This window comes from Colobus angolensis, unplaced genomic scaffold (genome assembly GCF_000951035.1).
Source record: "Colobus angolensis palliatus isolate OR3802 unplaced genomic scaffold, Cang.pa_1.0 Scaffold10, whole genome shotgun sequence".
NCBI lineage: Eukaryota > Metazoa > Chordata > Mammalia > Primates > Cercopithecidae > Colobus > Colobus angolensis.
The window spans coordinates 11566430-11590636 of record NW_012110919.1 but is presented as its reverse complement, the minus strand read 5'-3'; the positions used below and the strand labels follow the sequence as shown (position 1 = coordinate 11590636).

Here is a 24207-nt window from a genome sequence, read left to right as displayed (position 1 = left end):
TGTGTTAGGCAGGATGGTCTCGATCTCCTGACCTTGTGATCCGCCCGCCTTGGCCTCCCAAAGTGCTGGGATTACATGTGTGAGCCACCACACCCAGCCAATCAACACTTTTAAATAATCCAAGGGCTAAAAAAGAAATCACAAAGAAATTTCAAAAATATTTTGAAGTGAATGAAAATGAAAATTTGTAAGTCGTAACTAAAGCAGTACTTACAAAGAAATCTATAGTTGTAAATGTTTACATTAGGGGGTTTAAAAGTCCGAAATAATGGTCTAAGCTTCTACCTTAGGAAGTTAGAAAAACAGAAAATTAAAATAAGTAGGCAGAAGAGGAGGAATCAATGAAAGAGTTTAATGTAATTTGAATTTAATGTAATTTAATACTTTATTTAATAGAGAAATGAAAAAGAGGAAAAACAATCCAATGAAGTAAAAAAAAAAAAGTTTTGAAAAGATCAATGAAATCAGTAAAACTTTAGCTGCACTCATCAAGAAAATTGTAGCAAGGTGTAGTGGCTCATGCTTGTAATCCCAACACTCTGGGAGGCTAAAGCAGGAGGATCACTTGAGCCCAGGAGTTCAAGACCAGCCTAAGCAACATAAGGAGACCATGTTTCTACAAAAAAATGAAAAATAAAATTTGCAGGGCATGGTGGTGTGTGCTATGGTCCCAGCTACTTGGGAGGCTGAGGTGAAAGTATTGCTTAAGCCTGCGAGGTCAAGGCTGCAGTGAGCCATGATTGTGCCACTCCCCTCTGGCCTGGATGACAAAGAGTGGGATCCTGTTTCAAAAATAAAAATAAAAAAAGAAAAGAAAAATTTTAAAAGACACAAATGACCAACAACAGAAATTCCACAGATTCTAATCTTAAAGCTTCTACATGAATAGCACATATCATCAAACATTTAAGGAAAAAATCATACCAAGTCCACACAAACTCTCCCAAAACAGAAGAGGAGAGGATACTTTCCATTTCATGTTATATAGTCAGTATTACCTTGATATCAACACCAAATAATGCCATGGCAATAAAACTGCAAACCAATGTTCCTCGTTAATATGTAAAAATCCTTAAGATATTAGAACATCACATCCAACCCCACAACCAAATGGGGTTCACTTCAGGAATGCAATGTTAATTCAACATTTATAAACGAATCCATGTAATTCACATTAACTGAACAATGAAAAAAAGCAAGATAATCTCAGTAGAAGCAAAGAAAAAAATTGACAAAATTCAATACCAATTCATAATAAAAACCCTCAGGAAACTAAGAACAGAAAGGAACTTCCTCAACCTGATAAGCAGCATCTTTGAATATTTACAGCTAATATTATATTTAAAGATAAATACTGACCACTTTTCTCCCTAAGTTTCAGAACAAGGTAGGTATACCCACTTTTACCACTTCTATTCAACATTCCAATAGCGGTCCTAGCCAAGGCAATAAAGCAAGAAAATGAAATAAAAGGCATTCAGACTGTGAAGAAAGAAAACAATTTATTCCCAAATGACACAACTGCATACACAGAACATCAGAAGGAATGAATCTACAAAAAAGCTACCAGAGCGAATACATGAGTTTGGCAAGATAGTAGAATACAAGAACAACATATTTGAAAAGATTGTATTTCTAGGCTGGGCATAGTAATTCATGCCTGTAATCCCAAAACTTTGGGAGGCTGAGGTGGAAGGATTGCTTGAGTACAGGAGTTCGAGATCAGCCTGGGCAACATATCAAGACCCCAAAAAGTTTTTTAAAATTAGCCAGGAGCAGTGGCACATGTCTGCAGTCCTAGCTACTCAATAGGCTGAGGCAGAAGGATCACTTGAGCCTGGGAGGTTGAGGATGCAGTGAGGTGTGATGACACTAATGCACTCCAGCCTAGGTGACAGGGTGAGACTCTGTCTTGAAAAAAAAATTGCATTTCTATGCATTTCTATTAGAAAATTTAAAATTTAAAAATACCGTTTCAAGGGTATATAATACCTATGAATAAATTTAACAAGCTATGCAAGAGCTATACAATGAAAACAAAAAACTGCTAATAGAAACTGAAGAAAACCTAAATAAATGGAACGATATACTATGATCATGAGTTGGAAGATTCAATATGGTTAATGCGTCAATTATCCTCAATAATCTACAAACTCAATGCAATTCAACCAGAATCCCAGCACGCTTTCTGTAGAAAGTGAGAAACTGATTCTAGAATATTACTGTGAGAAGGGATTCACAGGCTTTACTAAATTGTCAAAAGGGTCTATGGCACAAACAAAGTTTTAAAGTCCTATCACTCTCCAAATTGTCAACTTCCATGTGTACTCTTTCCTAAAATTGATTTGCCTGAGACCAAGTCTATGTCCTGAAGATTTTCCTTAACCACTTCTTTCTTCACAATATTGTCCCACTTGACTAAAACAAAGTATTTCTCTCAGCCATCCTAGTGTTACTGTAGGCCATTTTCCTAGGTGTAAAAAATTTTGTGGGAGGAAGGGGATGCAATTTGTAGATTTAATTCTAAGAGAAAGCCACTTAAGAGTAAAGCACAAGGAAGTTTGATAAGAAATACTAAAGGAGGCTATACCTTGCTTCTTTCAGGACAGAAGTTAATAACAAGAACACATGCTATCTATCACAGAATTACAATTAAGAAGATGGTTGTCACAGAGATATAAGAACACATTTCAATTGATAAAATCCAAGGTTTTGATGAAGTAAAGCACTATCACAATATGCAACAATTTAGAAATTATATATTGTGCAACTATTTAAACTCTTGACAAAAAACTCCAGATGTGATCAACTTAAAAAATGTGCAAAAGGAGCACATGTTATTCAAAATTATTTGATACACAAGCAAAAATATTTGAAGACCACTGATCTCAGGTAATTTGTATTCTGTTTATTAACAAAATTTTACTTATGTAAATATAACCCACTTTCTTCTATTAAAGATTTGAACCGCCTATAAATGGAAATAGAGACTCACTTTCCCTTTCTAATTTAATGCTGCATTTTTGTAAGCAGCTAGAAAATGTAGCTACTGGCATTATGAAAACATTTACTGGCTATGCCAAGTTATTCTCTAGGAACATCTGCTGTTGATTTTGATGGGAAGGTGAAAGGATACAAAATTCTATTTAAAACCATACATATCTATTCCTCTAAGGCTGCCTGATAAGCTACATATTAAATGCCTTGCACCTTGTTATACACTGAGAACACAGAGGTTCTGCTTTTTAGGGACTCCATCCAATAGCAGACTCAGTCCTGCAAAGAGTTACAGCAAATAACTTGTGGTAAGAACGTACATGCTATGGAAATACTAAGATGGGCTCAAAACTATAAAGTATTTTTCAGGTAAGAAAAGGCAGAAGAAGTATTCCAGAAGGGATTATAATACCATGTGCCAAGATTCATAAGGGAGGAAGACTATGGTGTGGTCTGAAAACTACAGAGTTCCATATGAAAACAAAGCGTATTTTCAGAATTGATATTCAATTTTGAGATGCTATCTGTCATCCAGAGTCAACACTGGTTAACATACGGCAGAGAATAGGCATGGAAATTCATTTGGTGGTTTAATATTTACTGAGTATCCACTATGTATCTGATACTATATGAGAAACTGAGAAGTAAGTAAATGAAAAGCTATGAAACACCTTACATTAAAGGGGAAGACAGACAAAACCACCACAGCATTAGCCTACAGGTGATAAAATGCTACAGAATATACATGCACAGTGTTATAGAAACAAAAAGAAGAGGAATAGAATGTTTCCCAAAAACAGCCATGCTAGGAGTAGTAAACTGGATAGAGAATAGGAGAACTGTAGGAGTAAAATCACAAAGTAAAAACCAAGTTCAGTTAAAAGCTGAAGAAAAAGAAGAAGGTATGGCAGAGGAGACTAAAAAGCCAGATCACCAAGGACATTGAGTAGTAAGAAATCAAGCTACGGAAGCCACAGAAGGGTTTCAGGCATGAGTAAGATGATCAATCACTCTATCAAACAGAGTGGAAGATATACTAAAGGTGGAGGCTGAGAATACGGCAAGACTGAAGAGAACTTCAATATGCAATTCAGGGATATTTATAATTCAGAATATATACAAAGCAAGAAAATAAAGGAAATATGGAGGAAGATAGAGAAGAGATGGTGGGTAAAGGAGGTATTTAAAAGGTGCTAGTTACACAGATATTTATTTGGTATTTACATATTCAACTACATTATATACTTTTATGCGTTATATTTCACATTTTAAACAAACTTTTAAACGGAGAAAGGTTGCTGAATTACAAAAATAGCAGTGAGAAAGGAGAAGAAAGGAAAAATTAAGAAACAATTTAAAACCAAGAGAAGAAAAGGACAAAACTAAGAAGTCTACCCCACCCCCAATTTCAGTCTTGCTGGAAGGTGAAGCCATTTACCAAGACAGGACATATAGAAGCCAGTTGTTTTATGGGGGAAGAACTCAACTTTGGACATGCAGAATTTGAGTGCCTGAATGACACTCAGATGGAGGTATCTAGTAGGTTTTTAGACATGCAGTCCAAAAACTTAGAAAAAACCGTCCAGACTGAACGTAAAAATTGGTGCACCATGAGCCAGTATGGTAGGCTATGGCCTTGAAAAATATCACCCAAAGAGACCCAAGAAGAATACTATGAAAATTACAGAAGGTCAAGGACAGAGAAATCTCCAAGGAGCCCGTAAAATAAGACCTGAACTTAAATTTGAGATTTTGAATTATTAGCATAGCCATTTGACATGTAAAAAACTTAGAGTCCAAATACCTTTTCTTAAATTTATAGCTTTTCATTTGTCCTTTGATTAATGAACAAAAAAGTCTATATTTTCCAATGACAAAATTATAAATGATGGAAATTCTTATTCATGTAAGGCATTTCTCATTGCATACCATTTATTATAATTCACTAGAAATTCAATCATCTTCCCTTCCTAAATCTCAGCCACAATAGGATTTGGGGTAGCTTCAGTATGATTCCAAGATTGTACCTCTCTACCATCTAGCTCAGCCATCACCTGGCTTTCAGTAGAACCAGAATGTGAATCTGTTGTAATACTAGATTTTGCGTGCACCTGGCAGAAAGTCGGATGAGTATTACAGCATTTGACAGCAGGTGGCTGAAAGGAACTGGCAATTCTTTCAGTCCTGCCTGCTCATGAATTCTAGATACAGCAAGAAATATAACAGGTAAAATTATATTTATGCTTAAGAAAGACTTCCTGAATTTTCAAATAACATGAATACAAACAGTCCTATACTTCCCCAGGAATATATTTTTAATTTTGTTCCCAGCTTCCCAAGCTTACAATCCCAAGAATAAAATATTAAAAAGCAGAATGAGCTTCCATTTTTGTTGAAGTCACTGCAATGCAAATAAAAAGCTTATTGTAATTACATCTGGCAATGAAGTTACATTTAATAACTTTCAGTCTCATGGCACCTAGCAGAGACTAGACTTTCGAAAAGCACAAAATAATAGACACTGACTACAAAGAACAGCAATATAAAACAAAGAAACTCAAAATAGTTTGCTTTATCCCTTAAAGGGGCACAAAGGTCTGAGATTTGTATGTAAATGCCTGAAAATAAGAGAATATCATTTATATAATCATTTATAGTTATTCAATGAATTTTTGTAATTCTAAATAAAAATTACATTCAGAAGACATGAAATACGGTTAAATGCTTCACAAAATCTGGGGGAAAAAATGTGTGCTTATACTCCCACATGCAGTACTTACCTGTTTGTATCTAAAGAAAGACGATCTTAAGATATATTCTCTCTCTGTTTTTTTTTTTAGCTGCACTGAAAGGAGCAGGGCTAACCTTAAGGCCAGAGTTGGCCTTAAGATGTATTCTTGAAATATACGTTTCTGTTTGTGGGAGCACTCAGAAATTACTAGAAGTTTTTAAAAAGAAAGTTTTCAAAAAATGGATAATGCTCTTCTTTGTTCTATACAGAAATCATGTTTAATCTTATACAGAACAAAGATTAAACCAGCTGAGTACAATCATTCTCTTTACAATTATAAAAAGTATCTAATTATCAGACACAGTTGAGCCAGAACAGATTACAGAAGACAAGCCTGATTTTAAAAACGAACATAAAAAACTGAAGAGACTCAGCAATGTACAGCCAAGTTAGTATACAAATTATTGGGTACCTACTAGGTGAAAAGCACTATGCTTTTCATCATGGGTGAAAGCATTGGGAGAAACAAGAAGTAAAACATTCAGTTTCTGTCATTGGTCACAAATTTTAAGACCACTGTACAATAAGATTTAAAAAGCAACATGAGGCCAAGTACAGTGGCTCACGCCTATAATCCTAGCACTTTGGGAGGCCAAGGCAGGAGTATCACTTGAGCTCAGGAGTTCGAGACCAGACTGGGCAACATAGTGAAACCCTGTCTCTATGTAAATAAAAATATTAAAAAAAAAAAAAGCAACATGAAATTTCAGGCAACATATGCTTAAATATCAAATTAGTAATTTAAACAATAAGTAAGATCTGAAGAAAAATTACATCCAAGTTTTTTGAAGCTATTTCCAGTCCATGTAATTAGTGAACTATAGTTTTTACAACAAGAACTTAATCAGATTCTTGAAATTATTATAAATTTTTTTAAAGCAGTAGCAGAGGGGTGACAGTTTATCTCTATGCAGGCTTCCAGCTAGAGAAGAGGAAAAAGGAATAACTGGGTAGGAAATTAGACGAAATGATTATTTCCTTAAAGTCTACAGTACTTCCTTAATTTAAGAAAGCATAAAATCTCGGCCCTGCATGGTGGCTCACGCCTGTAATCCCAGCACTTTGGGAGGCCGAGGTGGGCGGATCACAAGGTCAGGAGATCAAGACCATCCTGGCTAACACGGTGAAACCCCGTCTCTAATTAAAATACAAAAAAATTAGCCGGGCATGGTGGCGGGCGCCTGTAGTCCCAGCTACTCGGGAGGCTGAGGCAAGAGAATGGCGTGAACCCAGGAGGCGGAGGTTGCAGTGAGCCGAGATCATGCCACTGCACTCCAGCCTGGGCGACAGAGCGAGACTCTGTCTCAAAAAAAAAAAAAGGTATAAAATCTCAAATACAATGTATGAAAATAAACTCATAAAACACAAGTACTGTCTAAGACAGTGGTTTTCAAATTCTGATGAACATCTAAATAACCTGGATAACTTCTTAAACCATATAGATATGTAGTATCTCAAACCTTTGGAATCGGAACCTATAAAGATGAAGTGTATCTGTATCCTGAGAAAGCTCCCCAAGTGATTCTGATGAACAGCAAAGTGTTAAAATTAAGTTAAATAGTTAAGTACACACTCCTCAGTGGTAAGGAAATCTGAGTTCAAATGCCAATTCTAATATTTACTAGAGCCATAACCAACTAACTACCCACCCTAACACTATTTCTAATCTATAAAATGGGGAAAAGCTAGCTGTACCTCAAGTGATTGTTAGAAGGATCAACGGTGATGATGAGGTAATGTTTAGTACAATTATGGCACATTCAGTAAGCATTAAATGAATTCATTCATTTAACAAACATTAAGCACTTACACATTAGGAGATGACGAAGGTCTAATTAATGTATTAAGTATTAATAAACATGGCAACTCTTCAATGGTGTGGTAAGAACATATAATCAGGAGAATCTATTCTAATCAGGAAAGTCTTCCCTGAAGTGAGGTGAATGATGAATAGGCATAATTGGCTAAAAAAAAAGAAAGAAAGGGCATTTCCAAGCAGAGGAAGTAGCATAACCAAAGCCACATACTTGAAGCAGGAGAACAGGAAAGACAGAGTGACTAGGGGAGAAAGGGAATGTCAGAAAGCACAGTGGAGATTAGATTGGAAAGGGAACGACTATGCAGGGCTTGTAGGGCATGTTAATGTGTTCGATTTACTTAAAAATAGTGAGAAGCCACTGAAAGATTTTAAACACAAAGACAATGTTGTTAGGTCTACATTTTGAAAAAGTCACTAAGTCTGGTGTGGAAAACTACAGGAGACCACAGTAGATGTAAGCAGACCATAATCAGGAGGCTATGGAAGTAGTCAAGATGAGAGATGGTGGTGGCTTGGAACAGGAGGACTACTGTTACAGACGAAAGAGTAGACAAGAGTCAAGAGATATTCAAGAGGCAAAATCAACAGGACTTCATGAGAGACTGAGTATGAGGCATGAGAGAGGAATTGTCAAACTTCAACTTCTATAGAAAACAATGGATAGTGATGCTACCCACGGAGTTAAACACAGTAAGAGGAGCTATTTTTCTTCTTGGGGTGAGGGAAGGGAGGTATATCATGAATTTCAAACATGTGAGTATGAGTAGTTATTCCCAGTAACAGGGTTGATCTGTACAGGAAGTATTCCATAGTACAGAAGTACAATGTGCCTGTATATATTTTATTGGGTATTTATGAATCTTAGCGACAAAATAGGTTTCTGCATGTGAGTAATGTAAATCTAAAGAGAATGAAGGCCCTCACCTTCCATTAGGTTCCCTTCCTTTACACAATCCCCCAAAAGCATTCTTTAAGATTACAGTTTAATGTTGCCTCAAGAAGTAATTTATATACTCAGCTGATTTCATTTTTAAATATTTTAAAAATATTTGTGCTAAAGAATAAGACAGCAAACTAAACAACAGCAACAGACCTGCAAAGTCCAAAAGGAATCTTCAAGCATCTGACTTTCAAGCCATCACCAGAACATGATGGGGTTTTACAGTGACAGGCTGATTTGGAGCATTTTTGCTAAACTATTTATTTTTCGGAACGGAGACATGCTACTTAGAAAACTCACTCATAGAATCCAATGTTTTCAAAAAGTGTCATCACAAGTAATTCGTGAGTTTGACGTACTAAAAAACAGTTGACATCTTCCAATGAAGTCACTACAGGCATATAGCGCTTTTAAACGGCTTGTCTGGAGCCTCCTCGAGTGCCTTAGAGGGTGGATTTGATAATATGGTCTCCTTAATTACAGATCACAGGTATGTGCTCAGAGTCCAAGAAGTTTTTGCAAGCTTTATCGGTCTAAACCTTCCTCCATCCGTTCTCTCCCGCTTAGAAAAACAAGACTGCAGGAGTAACCAGTGGGGTTTTTTGTCTTAACAAAACACCTGCCCCACCCACCTCACACACAATAACCTTCCATTCCAGAACTAAAGCTACTGTCAGAGAAAGACTGCGGGCGGCAGGGCCCCGGCTGGTGACCCAAGCTACCGGATTCCGGACCTCAGAACTGAGGGAAGCTCTCTCACTCGGTCCTAGAGTAGCGTCCAATGTCCCCGAAAGGTACCACGTTCTCCACCACCAAAACCCGAGCTCCCCAGCCGGCATGGGGGACTCTCCCGCCGGCAGCTGACTCCGATCCCCGGTCTGCCGTCGCCTCAAGGCCTCTTCCGAGGACTCGGCCCTCTCGGATCAGCTCCCCGGAGCTCGCTGCTCACCCAGCCCTGCTTTGCGCGGGCGCCGACCGCCGATCGGCTGGTCGGCCGCCGGCAGGCCCGTCACCAGGCAACATTCACCAGCCCAGGCGGCCCTGGGAGGCCTACCCCGGGCGCGAGTCCTCCATTCCCTCCTCGCCGGCCCCGGGAGCCCAGGCGAGAGCGCGGCCGGTGAAGGAGGTCGCTCGGTGCCGGCAGCCGGTCACTTACCTCTTCCTTCTCCTTCCAGGAGGGGCGGTGCTGGGGCTCTTCCCCCGCCCCCCAAACGCCGCCTGGCTGTTCCTGCTTTGCCTTGGTGCCTGGCCGCTGACTCCGGCTTTACTCCATATCCTCCGCCGCCCCCGCGGTCGCAAACGTTGGGGCTGGAGGAGGGAAGGGGGTGAGGAGGGGAGGGACTGGGGACGAAGAGTAAGGGAGGGGGAAAAAGACTAAAAGACCTGCCGGCCGGGGGCATGACGTCACTTCCTGCTGGTTCGGAAGAGGCGGAGCCATAACTTCTCTCCGCCCCCGGGTGTCAGTTGGGGGCGGGGCTATGGTGCCGGAGGAGGAACCGACACGCGAGCTTATGGCGGTTCTTTTGACTCCGCGGTTCCGTAGGCTTGGCCGTCAGAACGAGCTTCCGGGCCCAGGGCTGAACGGGCCAAGTTCCATGAACCGTAGAGGTGGCTTCTGCCGGAAAAGGAGGACATGCAGCCCTGTATATCCTAGCCAAAGGTGTAGTGAAGGTGGAGAGGGGAGCTGAGGGGAGCGGGCGGCTGGGACTCTGCTCCTCATCCGTCCAGGGCCCCGCGCATTTCCTAGCCCGCCCCCTTCGTGATCTCCCAGGCACTGGACTGGGGGACCCAGGACTGAGGCTTTTTAGGGGTTACTCTGGTGAAGTGCCCTTGGAGCATGCAGGAAAGCATTTTTTCCCAAACTTTAATATACATAGGAATCCCTAGGATCTTGTGAAAATGCAGATTCTGATTGAGGAGTAGGGTCTGATAATCTAAGTTTCTAATACATGTCCAGATGGCACAATGCTGCTGGTCCCTAGGCTACACTTAAGAGCAACAAGGGGTTAAAGTACTAGAGGGCAAGTTCCTTGAGCTAGAGGAGTGATTTCTTTAATCTAGCCTACTTGTTTAATGAAGGTTAGAGAGGTAGACTGTCCATGGAAAACAGCTAGGCTCCACCGCTCTGTCTTCAGCCAACCCCTTCCAGTACGCTCCTGCCCAACTCCGCCCATCACTTTCTGGCCTCCCCTCCTCAGTCTCCCGCTCTGCCCACAATGCCTGGGGATAAGATTTCTGGAGTGATTAGACGAGTGACTTCTGTTACAGAAGGAATTTGAGGGTGGTAGATTTTTATTTGTCATTTTATCGTAAACATACGTGTAGTTGGGCATACCTTTTGCGGTTATACGTAGTCGGAGAAGAGAGCTTCAATTCTTGAATTCTACCCACTTCCCCCTGCCAATCTAGAAAAACATTCTAGATGTTCTAAGTTATTCCCTTATCATTCTTTAAATGTTTTAATTAAAATTTTACTGGGGTAGGGAAGAATGAAGAATGACTACGAACTATAGGTTTCTTTGTGGAATGATGCAGTGGTCTGACATTAGATAATAGTGATGGCTGCACAACTTTGTGAATGTACTAGAAAACACTGAATTGTACACTTTAAAAGGGTGAATTTTACTGCATGTGAACTGTATCTCAGTAGTTTTTACTGTCTCCAGTTAATTAAAAAATGAATTTATATTTGCCCATTGTAACAAGTCAGAAACATAGAATAAAAAATGATGTTAACTTGACTGGGCTCAAATGAAAAACATATATTAAAAAATGAACATCCAGGCCGGGCGCGGTGGCTCAAGCCTGTAATCCCAGCACTTTGGGAGGCCGAGACGGGTGGATCACGAGGTCAGGAGATCGAGACCATCCTGGCGAACACGGTGAAACCCCGTCTCTACTAAAAAATACAAAAAACTAGCCGGCGAGGTGGCTGGCGCCTGTAGTCCCAGCTACTCGGGAGGCTGAGGCAAGAGAATGGCGTAAACCCGGGAGGCGGAGCTTGCAGTGAGCTGAGATCTGGCCACTGCACTCCAGCCTGGGCGACAGAGCGAGACTCCGTCTGAAAAAAAAAAAAAAAAGAAAATGAACATCCTCTTTCATCAGCCACCATTACAAGCCTTCTTCCCCAAGGTTACTCGTTTGAAGTTTATTCTTCCAGTTCTTTCTCTTTATTTACATACATTTTTATGTAGGTTGGGAATTCATTTTTACCTAAGTAGGATAATAATATACAAGTTGTTCTGCTCAGCTCATTTTAAAAAAAATTTTGTTTTGGGTTTTTATTTTTCCCTTCTTAATGAGATCCTTGCACACTATAAACATAGCTCTACTTCATTCTTTCTAATGGCTGGCTACTATTCTATAGTAAGGGTATACCATAATTTATTTAACTGTTTTTTTCAGGTAATAGACTGTTGGTTTTTTTTTGTTTTTTTTTTTTCCGTTGCCCTGACTGAAGTGCAATGAAGTGATCTCGGCTCACTGCAACCTCCACCTCCCGGGTTCAAGCAGTTCTCCTGCCTCAGCTTCCCAAGTAGCTGGGATTACAGGCGCACAACACCATGCCCAGCTAAATTTTTTTGTGTTGTATTTTTAGGAGAGAGAGGGTTTCACCATGCTGGCCAGCGTGGTCTTGAACTCCTGACCTCCACCTGTCTCAGCCTCCCAAAGTGCTGGAATTACAGGCGTGAGCCACCGAGCCTGGCCAACTGTTTTTGTTTCTGAGACAAGGTCTCACTCTGTTGCCCAGACTGGAGTGCAATGTCAAGGTCACAGCTCACTGCAGCCTTGTCCTCCCCGGCTCAAGTGATCCTACCACCTCAGCCTCCTGAGCAGCTGGGACTATAGGAGCATGCCACCATGCCCCACTAAATTTTTGTATTTTTTATAGAGTCTCCCTGTGTTGCCCAAGCTGGTCTTGAAATCCTGAGCTCATGCGATCCTTCTGCTTCAGCCTCCCAAAGTGCTGAGATTACAGGCGTGAGCCACTGAACCTGGCCAGTAATGGACATTTTTATTGTTTTTAGGTTTTCATTATTTCTCAGCAATTTTTTTTTTCTTTTTGCCCAGAGAAGTGGGATTTCTGTTATTTGGAAAGTAAGTTCAGCATGTGATAAGGACTTTTTTTTTTTTTTCATTGCACAATATGTCCATGTAAGATAAGGCACATCTTTATCTAAACCCCTTAATTGTGAGCAACAGTGGAAGCACTTTCTACAGCCTAGTATCTCTGCAATGTTTGGTAGTTTCATTTCATAATTTAGATATTTGGGTTATATTCAAGTATTCAACTCAAGTGGGTATGTGACCCTCTGTTTCATTTTTCAGCAAACTTTGTTTTTGAGACAGTCTTGCTCTGTCACCAAGGCTGGAGTGCAGTGGCACAATTTCGGCTCACTGCAACCTCCACCTCCTGGGTTCAAGAGATTCTTCTGCCTCAGCCTCCCGAGTAACTGGGATTACAGGCGCATGCCACCACACTCGGCTAATTTTTGTATTTTTAGGAGAGGCGGAGTCTCACCATGTTGGCCAGGCTGGTCTGGAACTCCTGACCTCAGGTGATCTGCCTGCTTTGGCCTCCCAAAGTGCTGGGATTACAGGTATGAGCCACTATGCCAGGCCTCAGCAAACTTTTTAAACAGCTGGTTTAAACAATTTTTAAAAATTGATTATTTAGTTCCTTGTCTTGATCTCCCTAAGGAAGAGTTTACCATTGTTCAAAAGGGCAAAAAGAAAAGGCAAAGAGTTTGGTGAACTCCTGACCTCAGGTGATCTGCCTGCTTTGGCCTCCCAAAGTGCTGGGATTACAGGTATGAGCCACTATGCCAGGCCTCAGCAAACTTTTTAAACAGCTGGTTTAAACAATTTTTAAAAATTGATTATTTAGTTCCTTGTCTTGATCTCCCTAAGGAAGAGTTTACCATTGTTCAAAAGGGCAAAAAGAAAAGGCAAAGAGTTTGGTGAAGCCACAACTCTGTAATAATCAATACTCAAATGTATTTGCATTACTTTTAAATATGCCCTAAAATAACATTCTTGAAGATTAAGTATAGCTAGTAGTTAACCATGTAATAAGGGTATATAAATTCAGGTAATAATATATTTCACATCAGTAAAGCAAGTTCCTAGGTTTGCTCTGTTTTTATTGGCAGACCCACATGGTGCAACTGAGTAAATATACTATAGTTTATGTAAGATGTGAAATGACACATAAGAAGGATGTTAGCAGCAGATATACCTTCAACAGGCATAAGGTTGTCAAAACTGAAAAGTTTGCATATTTTTGTATTATCTAGGTTTGTTAGAAATGTATATTTAATTTTTTTCAGGATGCTCTGGCCTTTTCAAGCTACTCAGCTATGGGATGGTATGATTCACTCTCCTCAGGCCCAAGTGGAAATAAAAAGAAGGAGGCATCGTTTACGAACATACGAAGACTGTTTTACTGGTTCTGATGCTGTCGATGTGGTCTTAAGTCGTCTTATGCAAAATACATGCCTAAGTAGCAGTGACATCTCTCGTCTTAAAGGAGTTCGTCTTTGCCGAGTTCTAATGAATCACAAAGTATTTGAACCAGTAGGAATGAAGAAGCTTTTCAAAAAAGAAAAGGAATTGGAATTTGAAGATTCCAACAATAGTCTCTACATGTTTCTAGGCAATAAATCATCTTACAATTGTTGCAAAAGACAAAGGATGCTGAGAATGAGTTCAATGGTGAAATAAAACCAAAAGAAACCTTGAAGTTAGTGTTACCTAAGATACTGTAATATATTTTATTTAGACCCTAGAAGAACTATCTCTGTTGCGCTAAACTCGAATATGTACTTTTTTTCAGAAGCCAGTTTAAAAAAATCCATGTAAAAATTAATCCACTTATGCATCTCCTCTAAAACTGGAATGCTGCAATAGACTAGAATTAGATAATAGTGATGGCTGCACAACTTTGTGAATGTACTAGAAAACACTGAGTTATACACTTTAAAAGGGTGACTTTTGGTCAGGCAGGGTGGCCCACGCTGAGGTGAAATGGACAGCAGTTCGAAACCAGCCTGGCCAATATAGCAAAACCTCGTTTCTACTAAAAATGCAAAACTTAGCGGGGTGTGGTGGCAAGTGCCTGTAATACTAGCTGTTCAAGAGGCTGAGTGAGGCACGAGAATCACTTGAGCTGGGGAGGTGGAGGTTGCAGTTAGCCAAGATTGTGCCACTGTACTCCAGCCAGGGCGACACAGTGAGAATCTGTCTCAAAAAAAAAGTGAATTGTATGGGATGTGAATTATATCTCGGTAGTTTTTACTGTTCCCAATATAGCAGCATCTGCTGCTGTAACCAAAAATATATATTATTCCTTTTCCTTTACAACATTTTGTTTTCTTTAGAGCAAATACATTTTTGTTTTCTGTTTTGCTTAGTTGTTGAAGACATTATCACATAAATTTTTCAGAATTTATACCAGGAAAAACTATGTCTTCTAAGGAATGGATATGCTTTCTAATTTTGAAAAATGACTTAGCCAATGTATTAAAAGCCAAGGTTTTCTGGAAACTCAGATCAAAAACTTTCTATTCCATCATAACAACTATGTTAACCTTAGAATTAGCATATATGCTTTTCTTCTTTATTTAGAATTCTAATTTGTCCTCTTTTGGTGATAGTCTATTAAATGAATTATTTGCATCTTTTATTATAAGCTGCCTGAAATCCTTTCTGGAAATAGAGAATGCATGAATAAATTTTAATACATTAATTTAAATGTACATTTGAAATTTTGGTTCTGTGTATAATGAAAAGAGCCACATATTATTTTTTAACAGACCAGAATATGAAATGATTTCAAATCCTCTAGCACAAGAGATTGGTGAGGAAAGAATTGAGGAACTTATTCATACAATAAATGGAAATCCAGCTTTATGTCCAAATATCGCAGTTCAGAAACCTTTTCTCCGGCTTTCAAAAGAAGGTAATTTGTTTTCATTATTGTTTTCAGAACTTGGTAAGGAAGAACTAACTTCTTTTTAATAGGTTCTTATGAGCGGTTTCAAGGTCACAGCAAAATAGAGCAGAAAGTACAGTTCCCACATACCCCTTGCTTCCACTCACACACAACCTTCCCCATTATCAACATCCTGCACCCAAGTGGTGCCTTTGTTATAATCAATGAATCTACATTGATACATCATTATCACCCAAAGCCCATAGTTTACATTAAGGCTCAGTCTTGGTATTGTACATTCTATGGGTTTGTATAAATTTTTGATGACATGTATCTGTCATTATAGTATCATACAGAATAGTTTCACTGCCCTAAAAATTCTCTGTGCTTCATCTACTCATTCCTCCCTTCTCTCTAACCTTAGGCAATCGCTAATTACTGTTTCCAAGAACTGACGTTTTAAATGTGATTTAAATAGTGTATTAGTGTGTTGACTCCCTCCTCTTCCCTGTAGGAGTTTTCTTCTACAGAGCAATTACGTCAGATAAGACAGGTGAGGCAATATACATCTAATAACACTTAATTCATTTTTTTACAATGACCATGACCAGATTAACTGGAGGTGCTATAGTCTGTACTGCAAGAGAAAACATACGGACTCACCACAGTCCTTAGTATTTGTACTGCAAGACCATCTTCTTATGAGTGTATCCTTTGTCCATTGTATAAACTCCTCCCAAACATCTTCCTACTCTTTCCCTTTCTCAGAACAAACTAGCTAGACTACCTGTTGTACCACTCCTCTTTACTATTTACTTCATCTACTAGTGTTTTTCTCCTTAAAATGCCACTAATGGCAGAAAAAAGAGCACCGTCGCCAGGGCAGTTAGGAGAGATATATACAAAATTCATTAATGGCCCTTTACTCCATTTGGTCAAACCATGACAGAAGCAAGACTAGTCATGACTTGCACGCTGGAGGAGTATGATTTATCAACAATAGTTAACATTGGCATGATAAAGGAAATACAGGGTGCCCAAAAAAAGGGTGTGGAATTGAGAAGAGGAACTAAAAGAGAACTCTTTGTTTTTTTTTTTTTTTTTTTTTGAGACGGAGTCTCACTCTGTTGCCTAGGCTGGAGTGCAGTGGTGTGATCTTGGCTCACTCCAACCTCCAAGTGATTCTCCTGCCTCAACCTCCAGAGTAGCTGGAACTACAGGTACCCGCCACCACACCCAGCTAATTTTTGTATTTTTAGTAGACATGGGGTTTCACCATGTTGGCCAGGCTGGTCTCGAACTCCTGACCTCAAGTGATCCACCCGCCTCAGCCTCCCAAAGTGCTGGTATTACAGGCGTGAGCCACCTCGGCTGGCTATTGAGACAGTTTCGCCCTTTCACCCAGGCAGAAGTGCAGTGGTGTGATACTGGCTCACTGCAAAATCTGCCTCACAGGTTCAAGCGATTCTTGTGCCTCAGCCTCCTGAGTAGTTGGAACTACTACTGCCACCATGCCTGGCTATTTATTTATTTATCTATTTGTTTATTTATTGTATTATTAGAAGAGATGGGGTTTCGTCATGTTGGCCAGGCTGTTCTTGAACTCCTGACCTCAAGTGATGCACCCACCTTGGCCTCCCAAAGCGCTGGGATTACAGACGCGAGCCACCGTACCTGGCCGTAAGAGAACTGTGATGAACACTAATATTTAAAGGACAAGCAGGAGAGTCCCCCAACAGTACAGTTTTTATCTATTACAAATGAAAAAATAACTTTTCCCATTATTTTTTCTTGAGGTCACGACGTACCTCTAGAAATTCCGAACTAAAAGTGGATATGATTTATCAGTAAAGACCAGGGCACTGTGGCTCACGTCTGTAATCCCAGCACTTAGGGAAGCCAAGGCGGGTGGATCACCTGAGGTCAGGAGTTCAAGACCAGCCTGGCCAACATGATGAAACCCCCATCTCTACTAAAAATACAAAAATTAGCTGGGTGTCGTGATGTGTGCCCATTATCCCAGCTACTCTGGAGGCTGAGTCATGAGAATTGCTTGAACCCAGGAGGCAGAGGTTGCACTAAATGGAGATCGCACCTTTGCACTCCAGCCTGGGCAACAAGAGAGAAACTCTGTCTCCAAAAAAAAAAAAATCACAGGTAATAATAAGAATAATTTCCACTTATTTTGGACCTTTCTCTGTGGTAAGCAATTTGTTATGCATTTTATATTTATTATCCATGATCTTACAGTAGCTTCTGAAGGGTAGAACTTGCATTTTATAGTTAGGGAAACAGAATCAGAAGCATCATGTTTGACAAAATAAAAAAAAAGACATAGGAGGGAACGAAAGCTGTCACTCTAATGTAGGTTTTTAAAGGTATTATCCTTATCCTTTTTATATAGGAACATAATGTAACCATTCAAATAGCTGTACCAGTTTTGTTACAAAAAAATAGCAATTCCTCACCCTTTAATTCCCTACTCCCCAGACATAGCCATTTACAACTGGCATCTCTAAATAGCATGCTTATATTGTTACTTTATGATTTTTCAGTTTTAGGCACATCCATTAATTTTCTAAAAGGGAAAATGGGGATTTGTGTCTCTTTCCCTCCTTGTATTTATCTTACGAATACTTCCGCATGCCCCCATCTTTTAATATAATTAGATTACTTTGATTAGAGCAATACAGCATGTTTACATTATTTTGTCCATAAGAGCTATTCAGAGTTGAAGTATGTAATAAACCATCTGTTGCTATAACCAAATATATATATTACTCCTTTTCCTTTACAACATTTTGTTTTCCTTAGACCAAATACATTTTTGTTTTCTGTTTTGCTTGGTTTTTTACATTCATACACATTTTCACCTACAAACGCTCCAACACTTATCCAAATCACCTGCTGGGATGCTCAGGTGATTTTATCAATTTCATCTTCTAGGGGAAATCCCCTTCACAAGATTTCTCATGTCTCAATCATGGGCTGGCTGCCCTCTATACTAGGTGCATGGTTGTCATCCTGGCATCTCCCTTCACCATGATCATGGGGATTACCTTTGCCTCTCTGTTATATTGGATCTCCTATGTCGTGTCTTCTGTGCCTTTTCTTGTTTACTGCTCATTTTAGTGGCACACATTTTCTAGTAGTTTCCTGAGAAAGGGTACATGGAATATATATATATATATATTTTTTTTTTAAGACAGATTTTTGCTCTGTCGCCCAGGCTGGAGTGCAATGGTGTGATCTCGGCTCACTGCAGCCTCCGCCTCCTGGGTTCCAGTGATTCTCGTGCCTCAGCCTCCCAAATAGCTGGGATTACAGGTATACACCATGACACACAGCTAGTTTTTATGTTTTTAGTAGAGACAGGGTTTCACTATGTTGGTCAGGCTGGTCTCAAACTCTTGGCCTCAAGCAATCTGCCCACTGCAACCTCCCAAAGTGCTGGGATTACAGGCGTGAACCACCGTGCCTGGCCTGAGATGTTTTTTTGTTTGTATTTCTGAAATTTTCTTTATTCTAGCCTCTTATTTGACTGACAGAATTCTAGGCTGGAAATAATTTCTCAAATAATTTTAAAGGTATTTCCCCATTGCCTTCTAGCTTCTTGTATTGGTGTTGCAAAGCCTTGGCTGTGATATGAAGGAAAAAAAAAAAGACTAAAGCCATTCTGATTAATGACACTTTGTATCTGATTTGTTCCCCATCTCCACCCTGAAACTTAAGAGTCTTCTCTTTGTCCCATGCTGTCTGAAATTCTAAAGTAATATACTTTAAGGTAAATCTGTTTTCTCTTACTGGGTTGTTGCAATTTAGAAAATTTTTTTTTTTTTCATTGGAGATTTTCCCCATTTCTCTATAACTCTCCCTTCTCTGTTCTAATTCCAGTCTCTTATTCAGATATTGGACCTTCTTAACTAGCCCTCTAATTTGTGTATATTTTTCTCTCTTATTGTTCATATTTTGGGGATTTTTTTGTTTTACCTACTAGGAAGTATCTTCAAATTTATCCTCCAGTTTTCTTATTGATACCTGAAAGCACTTTTCGTTTTTTTCTTCTTTTTTTACTTTTTCCTAAAAGCACTTTTAAGTTCTCAGAATTTCCTTTCTTGTGACATCCTGTTTTTGTTTTATGGTTGCTTGTTTTGTTTACCTTTATATCCCTGGCACTTAGAACAGGAGTTTGAGACTGCAGTGAGCTATGATCATATTATAGCACTCCAGCCTGGATGACAGAGCAAGACCCTATCTATCTATCTATCTATCTATCTATCTATCTATCTATCTATCTATCTATACATTTTAGAATTTCACATGAAATCTCCCATTTTTATACATTAATTTTCTTCAAAGTACTTTATAACCAAGCAAATCGTGGCTGTGGGCCAAATTTAGTCCACAGACCATTGGCTTGGGAGCTCTGCAGGAAACTTACTATAACATTGCTTTTGTAATTTTGTTAGATTAAAGGAAAACCAGGCTGGTCCAAGTGCAATGGTATTTACAACTAATTGATTACAACCAGTTACAGATTTCTTTGTTCCTTCTCCACTTCCACTGCTTCACTTGACTAGCCTTAAAAAATAAAAAATAGGTCGGGCACAGTGGCTCACGCCTGTAATCTCAGCACTTTGGGAGGCCAAGGCAGGCAGATCACCTGAGGTCAGGAGTTCAAGACCAGCCTGACCAACATGGAGAAACGCTGTCTTTACTAAAAACATAAAATTAGCCGTGTGTGGTGGCGCATGCCTGTAATCCCAGCTCCTCAGTAGGCTGAGGCAGGAGAAATCGCCTGAACCCAGGAGGTGGAGGCTGTGGTGTGCCATTGCACTCCAGCCTGAGCAATAAGAGCAAAACTCCATCTCAACAATAAATAAATAAATAAAAACAGGCCAGGTGCGGTGGCTCACACCTGTAATCCCAGCGCTTTGGGAGGCCAAGGCAGGTGGATCACTTGAGGTCAGAAGTTTGAGACCAGCCTGGCCAACATGGTGAAACCCCATCTCTACTAAAAATACAAAAATTAGTCTGGCGTGGTGGTGCACACCTGTAGTCCCAGCTACTCTGGAGGCTGAGGCAGGAGAATCACTTCAGCAGGGGAGGTAGAGGTTGCAGTGAGCCGAGACTGCACCACTGCATTCCAGCCTGGGCAGAGTGACACTCTGTCTCAAAAAATAAGTAAATAAATAAAAATAAAATAAAAATAAAGGAAAAACAAAGTATTAATTATGATGATGGTTAGGGTGATGAAAAACTTAACAGGAACTTAACAGGAATGACTGGAAATCCAAGATAAAATTGGCCTAATACTGTATTTTAGTTTAAAAACAATGAACTACAATTATCTGTGTTACTCTAAATACAGAGATAAATAATTAGTAATCTTATATTCTCTCAGATGTGTATATAAGTTATAAGCATGACCAGTAGTTTTTTATTTTTGGAATATATCTTTATGATCAGCATAACAGAAAATAAAATTAATATGGCTCATAACTCTGATGTTTAAGATAAATCTTGAAAAATTGTAATATAACAAGTGCAAATTATCTAATCATTAAATTAACCCATTATATTACTACTGAACTAGTTTTGCTTTTGTATTATTTAGAAATAGAATTATTTTATAATATTGGTTGAATGTGTATGTTTTATTTGCCGATCTTGATCATTGCATTACTTTCCTTTTCAAGTTATACAAGATGTTTGGAAAGAACAAATATTATTATGTCTTCTTTAATTGATTCACCTTCCATTCTTGGACAATATTTTGGAGCCTCCAGTTAAAACACAAAATCTTCTATTAAACAAAGAGGAAGATCTTGTTACCGCTAATACTTGCCTAGACAGAGAACTTACTCCAAGTTTATGTCTACTGAATAAGTGACCGTTTTTATTGTCAAATAATTTATAAACAGTTTTTTTCACATATTTGCCCTTGCTATTTTAAAATGTGAGAAAATATTCATGTTATAAGCTGATACCATCTCTCTTTTATAAATTATCATTATGAATCCCCATTTGATCTAACAAAGCCATTGGTCATGACCTACAAGATCACTGGAAATTAGAGTGGTTTGGTTCATATGAATTCATTTATATGTCAGTCGTCTTCTCCCTGCACCATCCAAAATTCTGTCATTTCCATTTCATTATCCTAAATAATATAGCCATCCCAGTTTCTACCAGCTTATTTATCCCTGCCCTAGAAGAATCCATAGTCTAGAAGGGGAGACATACACGAGAGAAAAAATTATAATCTGACGAGATAAGCTCTATCATAAAATCAGCCTAATTTGTAGATAAGAGATTAAGGGAACCCTAAATGAGCCTCCTTTCCCGTTTACTCCCAACTCCAAGCTATTTCTCACTTCTGAATAAAGCAGCTGATGGAAACTATAGGCATTAGACCTTGAGTACTGTTGGGATTCCAGCAGGGAGAACTGATATAGTGCTTCCTCCTATGTGAGCCAAACAAGAAAAGAAGATTAGACACCAAGGCTGAGGACCAGAAAACTTCAGATCTTGTGAAGAGATTAGTGATCAGAGACCTCTGGACCCTCTTAGTCAACTGTGGTCCTGTTTGTACATGGCAGATTTATTCGCAATAGGCCAAGAAAGACCCAAACAAAGGGCTGAGTCTTCCTTCCCTTGAGTCAGGGGTAGTATAGGGACACCAGAAAAGAAACAGGATTTCTGCAGGTGCCTCTGCAGGGAACCCACAGGAGCCAGTCTGTCTTAAAAAGCTTCCAGGCAGAAGGGGCAGGTTATCTGTAAAAGAAAAGCAATCAAACTTTCATTAGTCTTTTCATCTGCAATACTAGGATCTAGAAGACAATCACACATATTAGGCAAGATGTACTATTCATCTGTCAGGAGAAAAAAAAAGAAAGAAGGAAAGAAGGGCCAAAGGACCTGTAATCCTAGCAACTTGGGAGGCTAAGGTGAGAAGATTGCTTGAGGCCAGGAATTCAAGGAAGACAACATAGTGTGAGACCCTGTCTCTCTAAAAAAAAAAAAGATTTAATTAGCTAGGCATGACAGCACATGTCTGTAGTCTGAGCTGCCCAAGAAGCTGAGGTGAAAGGATCACATGAGCCCAGGAGTTGTAAGTTAGAGTGAGCTATGACTATGTCACCGCACTCTAGCTGGGTGACATAGTGAGACCCTGTGTCATATTTAAAAAAGAAGAAAGGGAAGGAGGGAGGGAGAAAGAAAGGAACGAAAGGAGAGAGGGAGGGAGGGAGGAAAGAAAGAAAGATATTTGAGGAATTCTAAGAGGATTATAAAGAATTCAGGCCAGGCACAGTTGCCCACACCTATAATCCTAGCACTTTGGAAACCCAAGGCAGATGGATCACTTGAGTCCAGAAGTTTGAGACCAGCCTGAGCAACCACAGCAAAACCCCATCTCTATAAAAAATACAAAAATTAGTCAGGCGTGATGGTGCACGCCTATAGTCCCAGCTACTCGGGAGGCTGAAGTGAGAGGATTGCTTGAGCCCAGGAGGTGGAGGTTGCAGTGAGCTGAGATCATGCCACTGTACTCCAGCCTTGGCAACAGAGTAAGACTCTGCATCAGAAAAAAAAAAAAAAAAAAAAGAAAGTCAAAAAAAAGGGACATACCCTTAAGGGAAATTACAATAAATACTAACCTATCTTGGCAAGACCTGGGGATTGGGAGGGCAGCAGATATGGAAAAGGGAGAAATAAAGGCCTTCTAAAGGAGTCACTGGAGGGCAGGGAAGTGACAGGACCCTAAATTTCTTACCTTATTATGGAAACAATGTATGGTGGGGTAAATAGTACATCTAGGTTAGGGAAATATTTGATATCTTATTTTCAAATAATAATAGAACCATATGCATCTCATCGGAGCAGGAAAAGGGAGGGTAACTACTAACAAAATTAGAAATAAATAATAAAGCGTTCATTAAAAATTATTTTAACTTCTTGAAAATAAAGGTCCGTAAAGGTGTGGTGGTATTCAGTGAGGAATACAGCCATTCCCTCTCATACAGTCCTTCACTCATCCAGCGAAATGTATTGAAATGCTTCTCCCCAAAAATAATTTCTTCTTTAGATTTATCTAGCTATAATAAGCTAGTTTTTATCATGTTTTATCAAATAATGCTTTAGTTAAATGGAAATGTTAACCGTTGCTTTATTTTGGTTTGCATTTTCCCTCTAGGATCAATAACTGGCTTAATGCAGCAATTGAATGCTTGGAGTATTTCCCTGACCAGTTAGTAGTTACAGTTAGTCAGCAGTTACTGCGAAACAGAGATGAAGAGACAAGATTGAACAGTCAGAAGATACTCTTTGATGTCATAGCAAAATACTATGCTCAAGAGAGAGATTGCCTATTAACTGATGAGTATTTTGATATTCATTCAGGAATTATTGAACGTTGAGGTAAGACAGGATGTTTATACTTTAATTTTTAGTGTAATAAAATATTTTAAAATATACAAGTTGAAATAGAAAATTGTGTATACTATATGAGTATTACATTTTAATATTTTTCTTCTATGATATCAAGGTACTTCAGAAAGTCTTGTTTTACTTCACTACCATTGCCTACCTTGTAAATTCTATTAGCAAACGTAACTAATATAGTACAGTGCATAAATCTAAGGAATACATCACAAGGACATCGCAGGGACATTCTAATAAACATGATATAGCCGGGCGCGGTGAGTCACACCTGTAATCCCAGC

The 24207-nt window shown here is 39.2% G+C and overlaps 2 protein-coding genes across 3 annotated transcripts in view; one reads left to right on the top strand and one right to left on the bottom strand.

Moving 5' to 3' along the window:
• The window catches only part of SCYL2 (SCY1-like 2 (S. cerevisiae)), a 77262-nt gene extending 67306 nt beyond the window's left edge, over positions 1–9956 (bottom strand). For both annotated transcript variants that reach the window (XM_011934651.1, XM_011934656.1), the window contains exon 1: positions 9308–9956. The gene's annotated coding sequence lies outside the window, so the exon portion shown is untranslated. The remainder of the gene's footprint in view (positions 1–9307) is intronic.
• Positions 9957–10025: 69 nt separating this feature from the next.
• DEPDC4 (DEP domain containing 4) lies at positions 10026–23901 on the top strand. The gene is given in 6 exon segments (XM_011936908.1): positions 10026–10191; positions 13886–14233; positions 14236–14290; positions 15363–15508; positions 21190–21370; positions 23679–23901. Coding segments are annotated over 6 exon segments (1119 nt in total).
• The last annotated feature ends 306 nt before the right edge of the window (positions 23902–24207 follow it).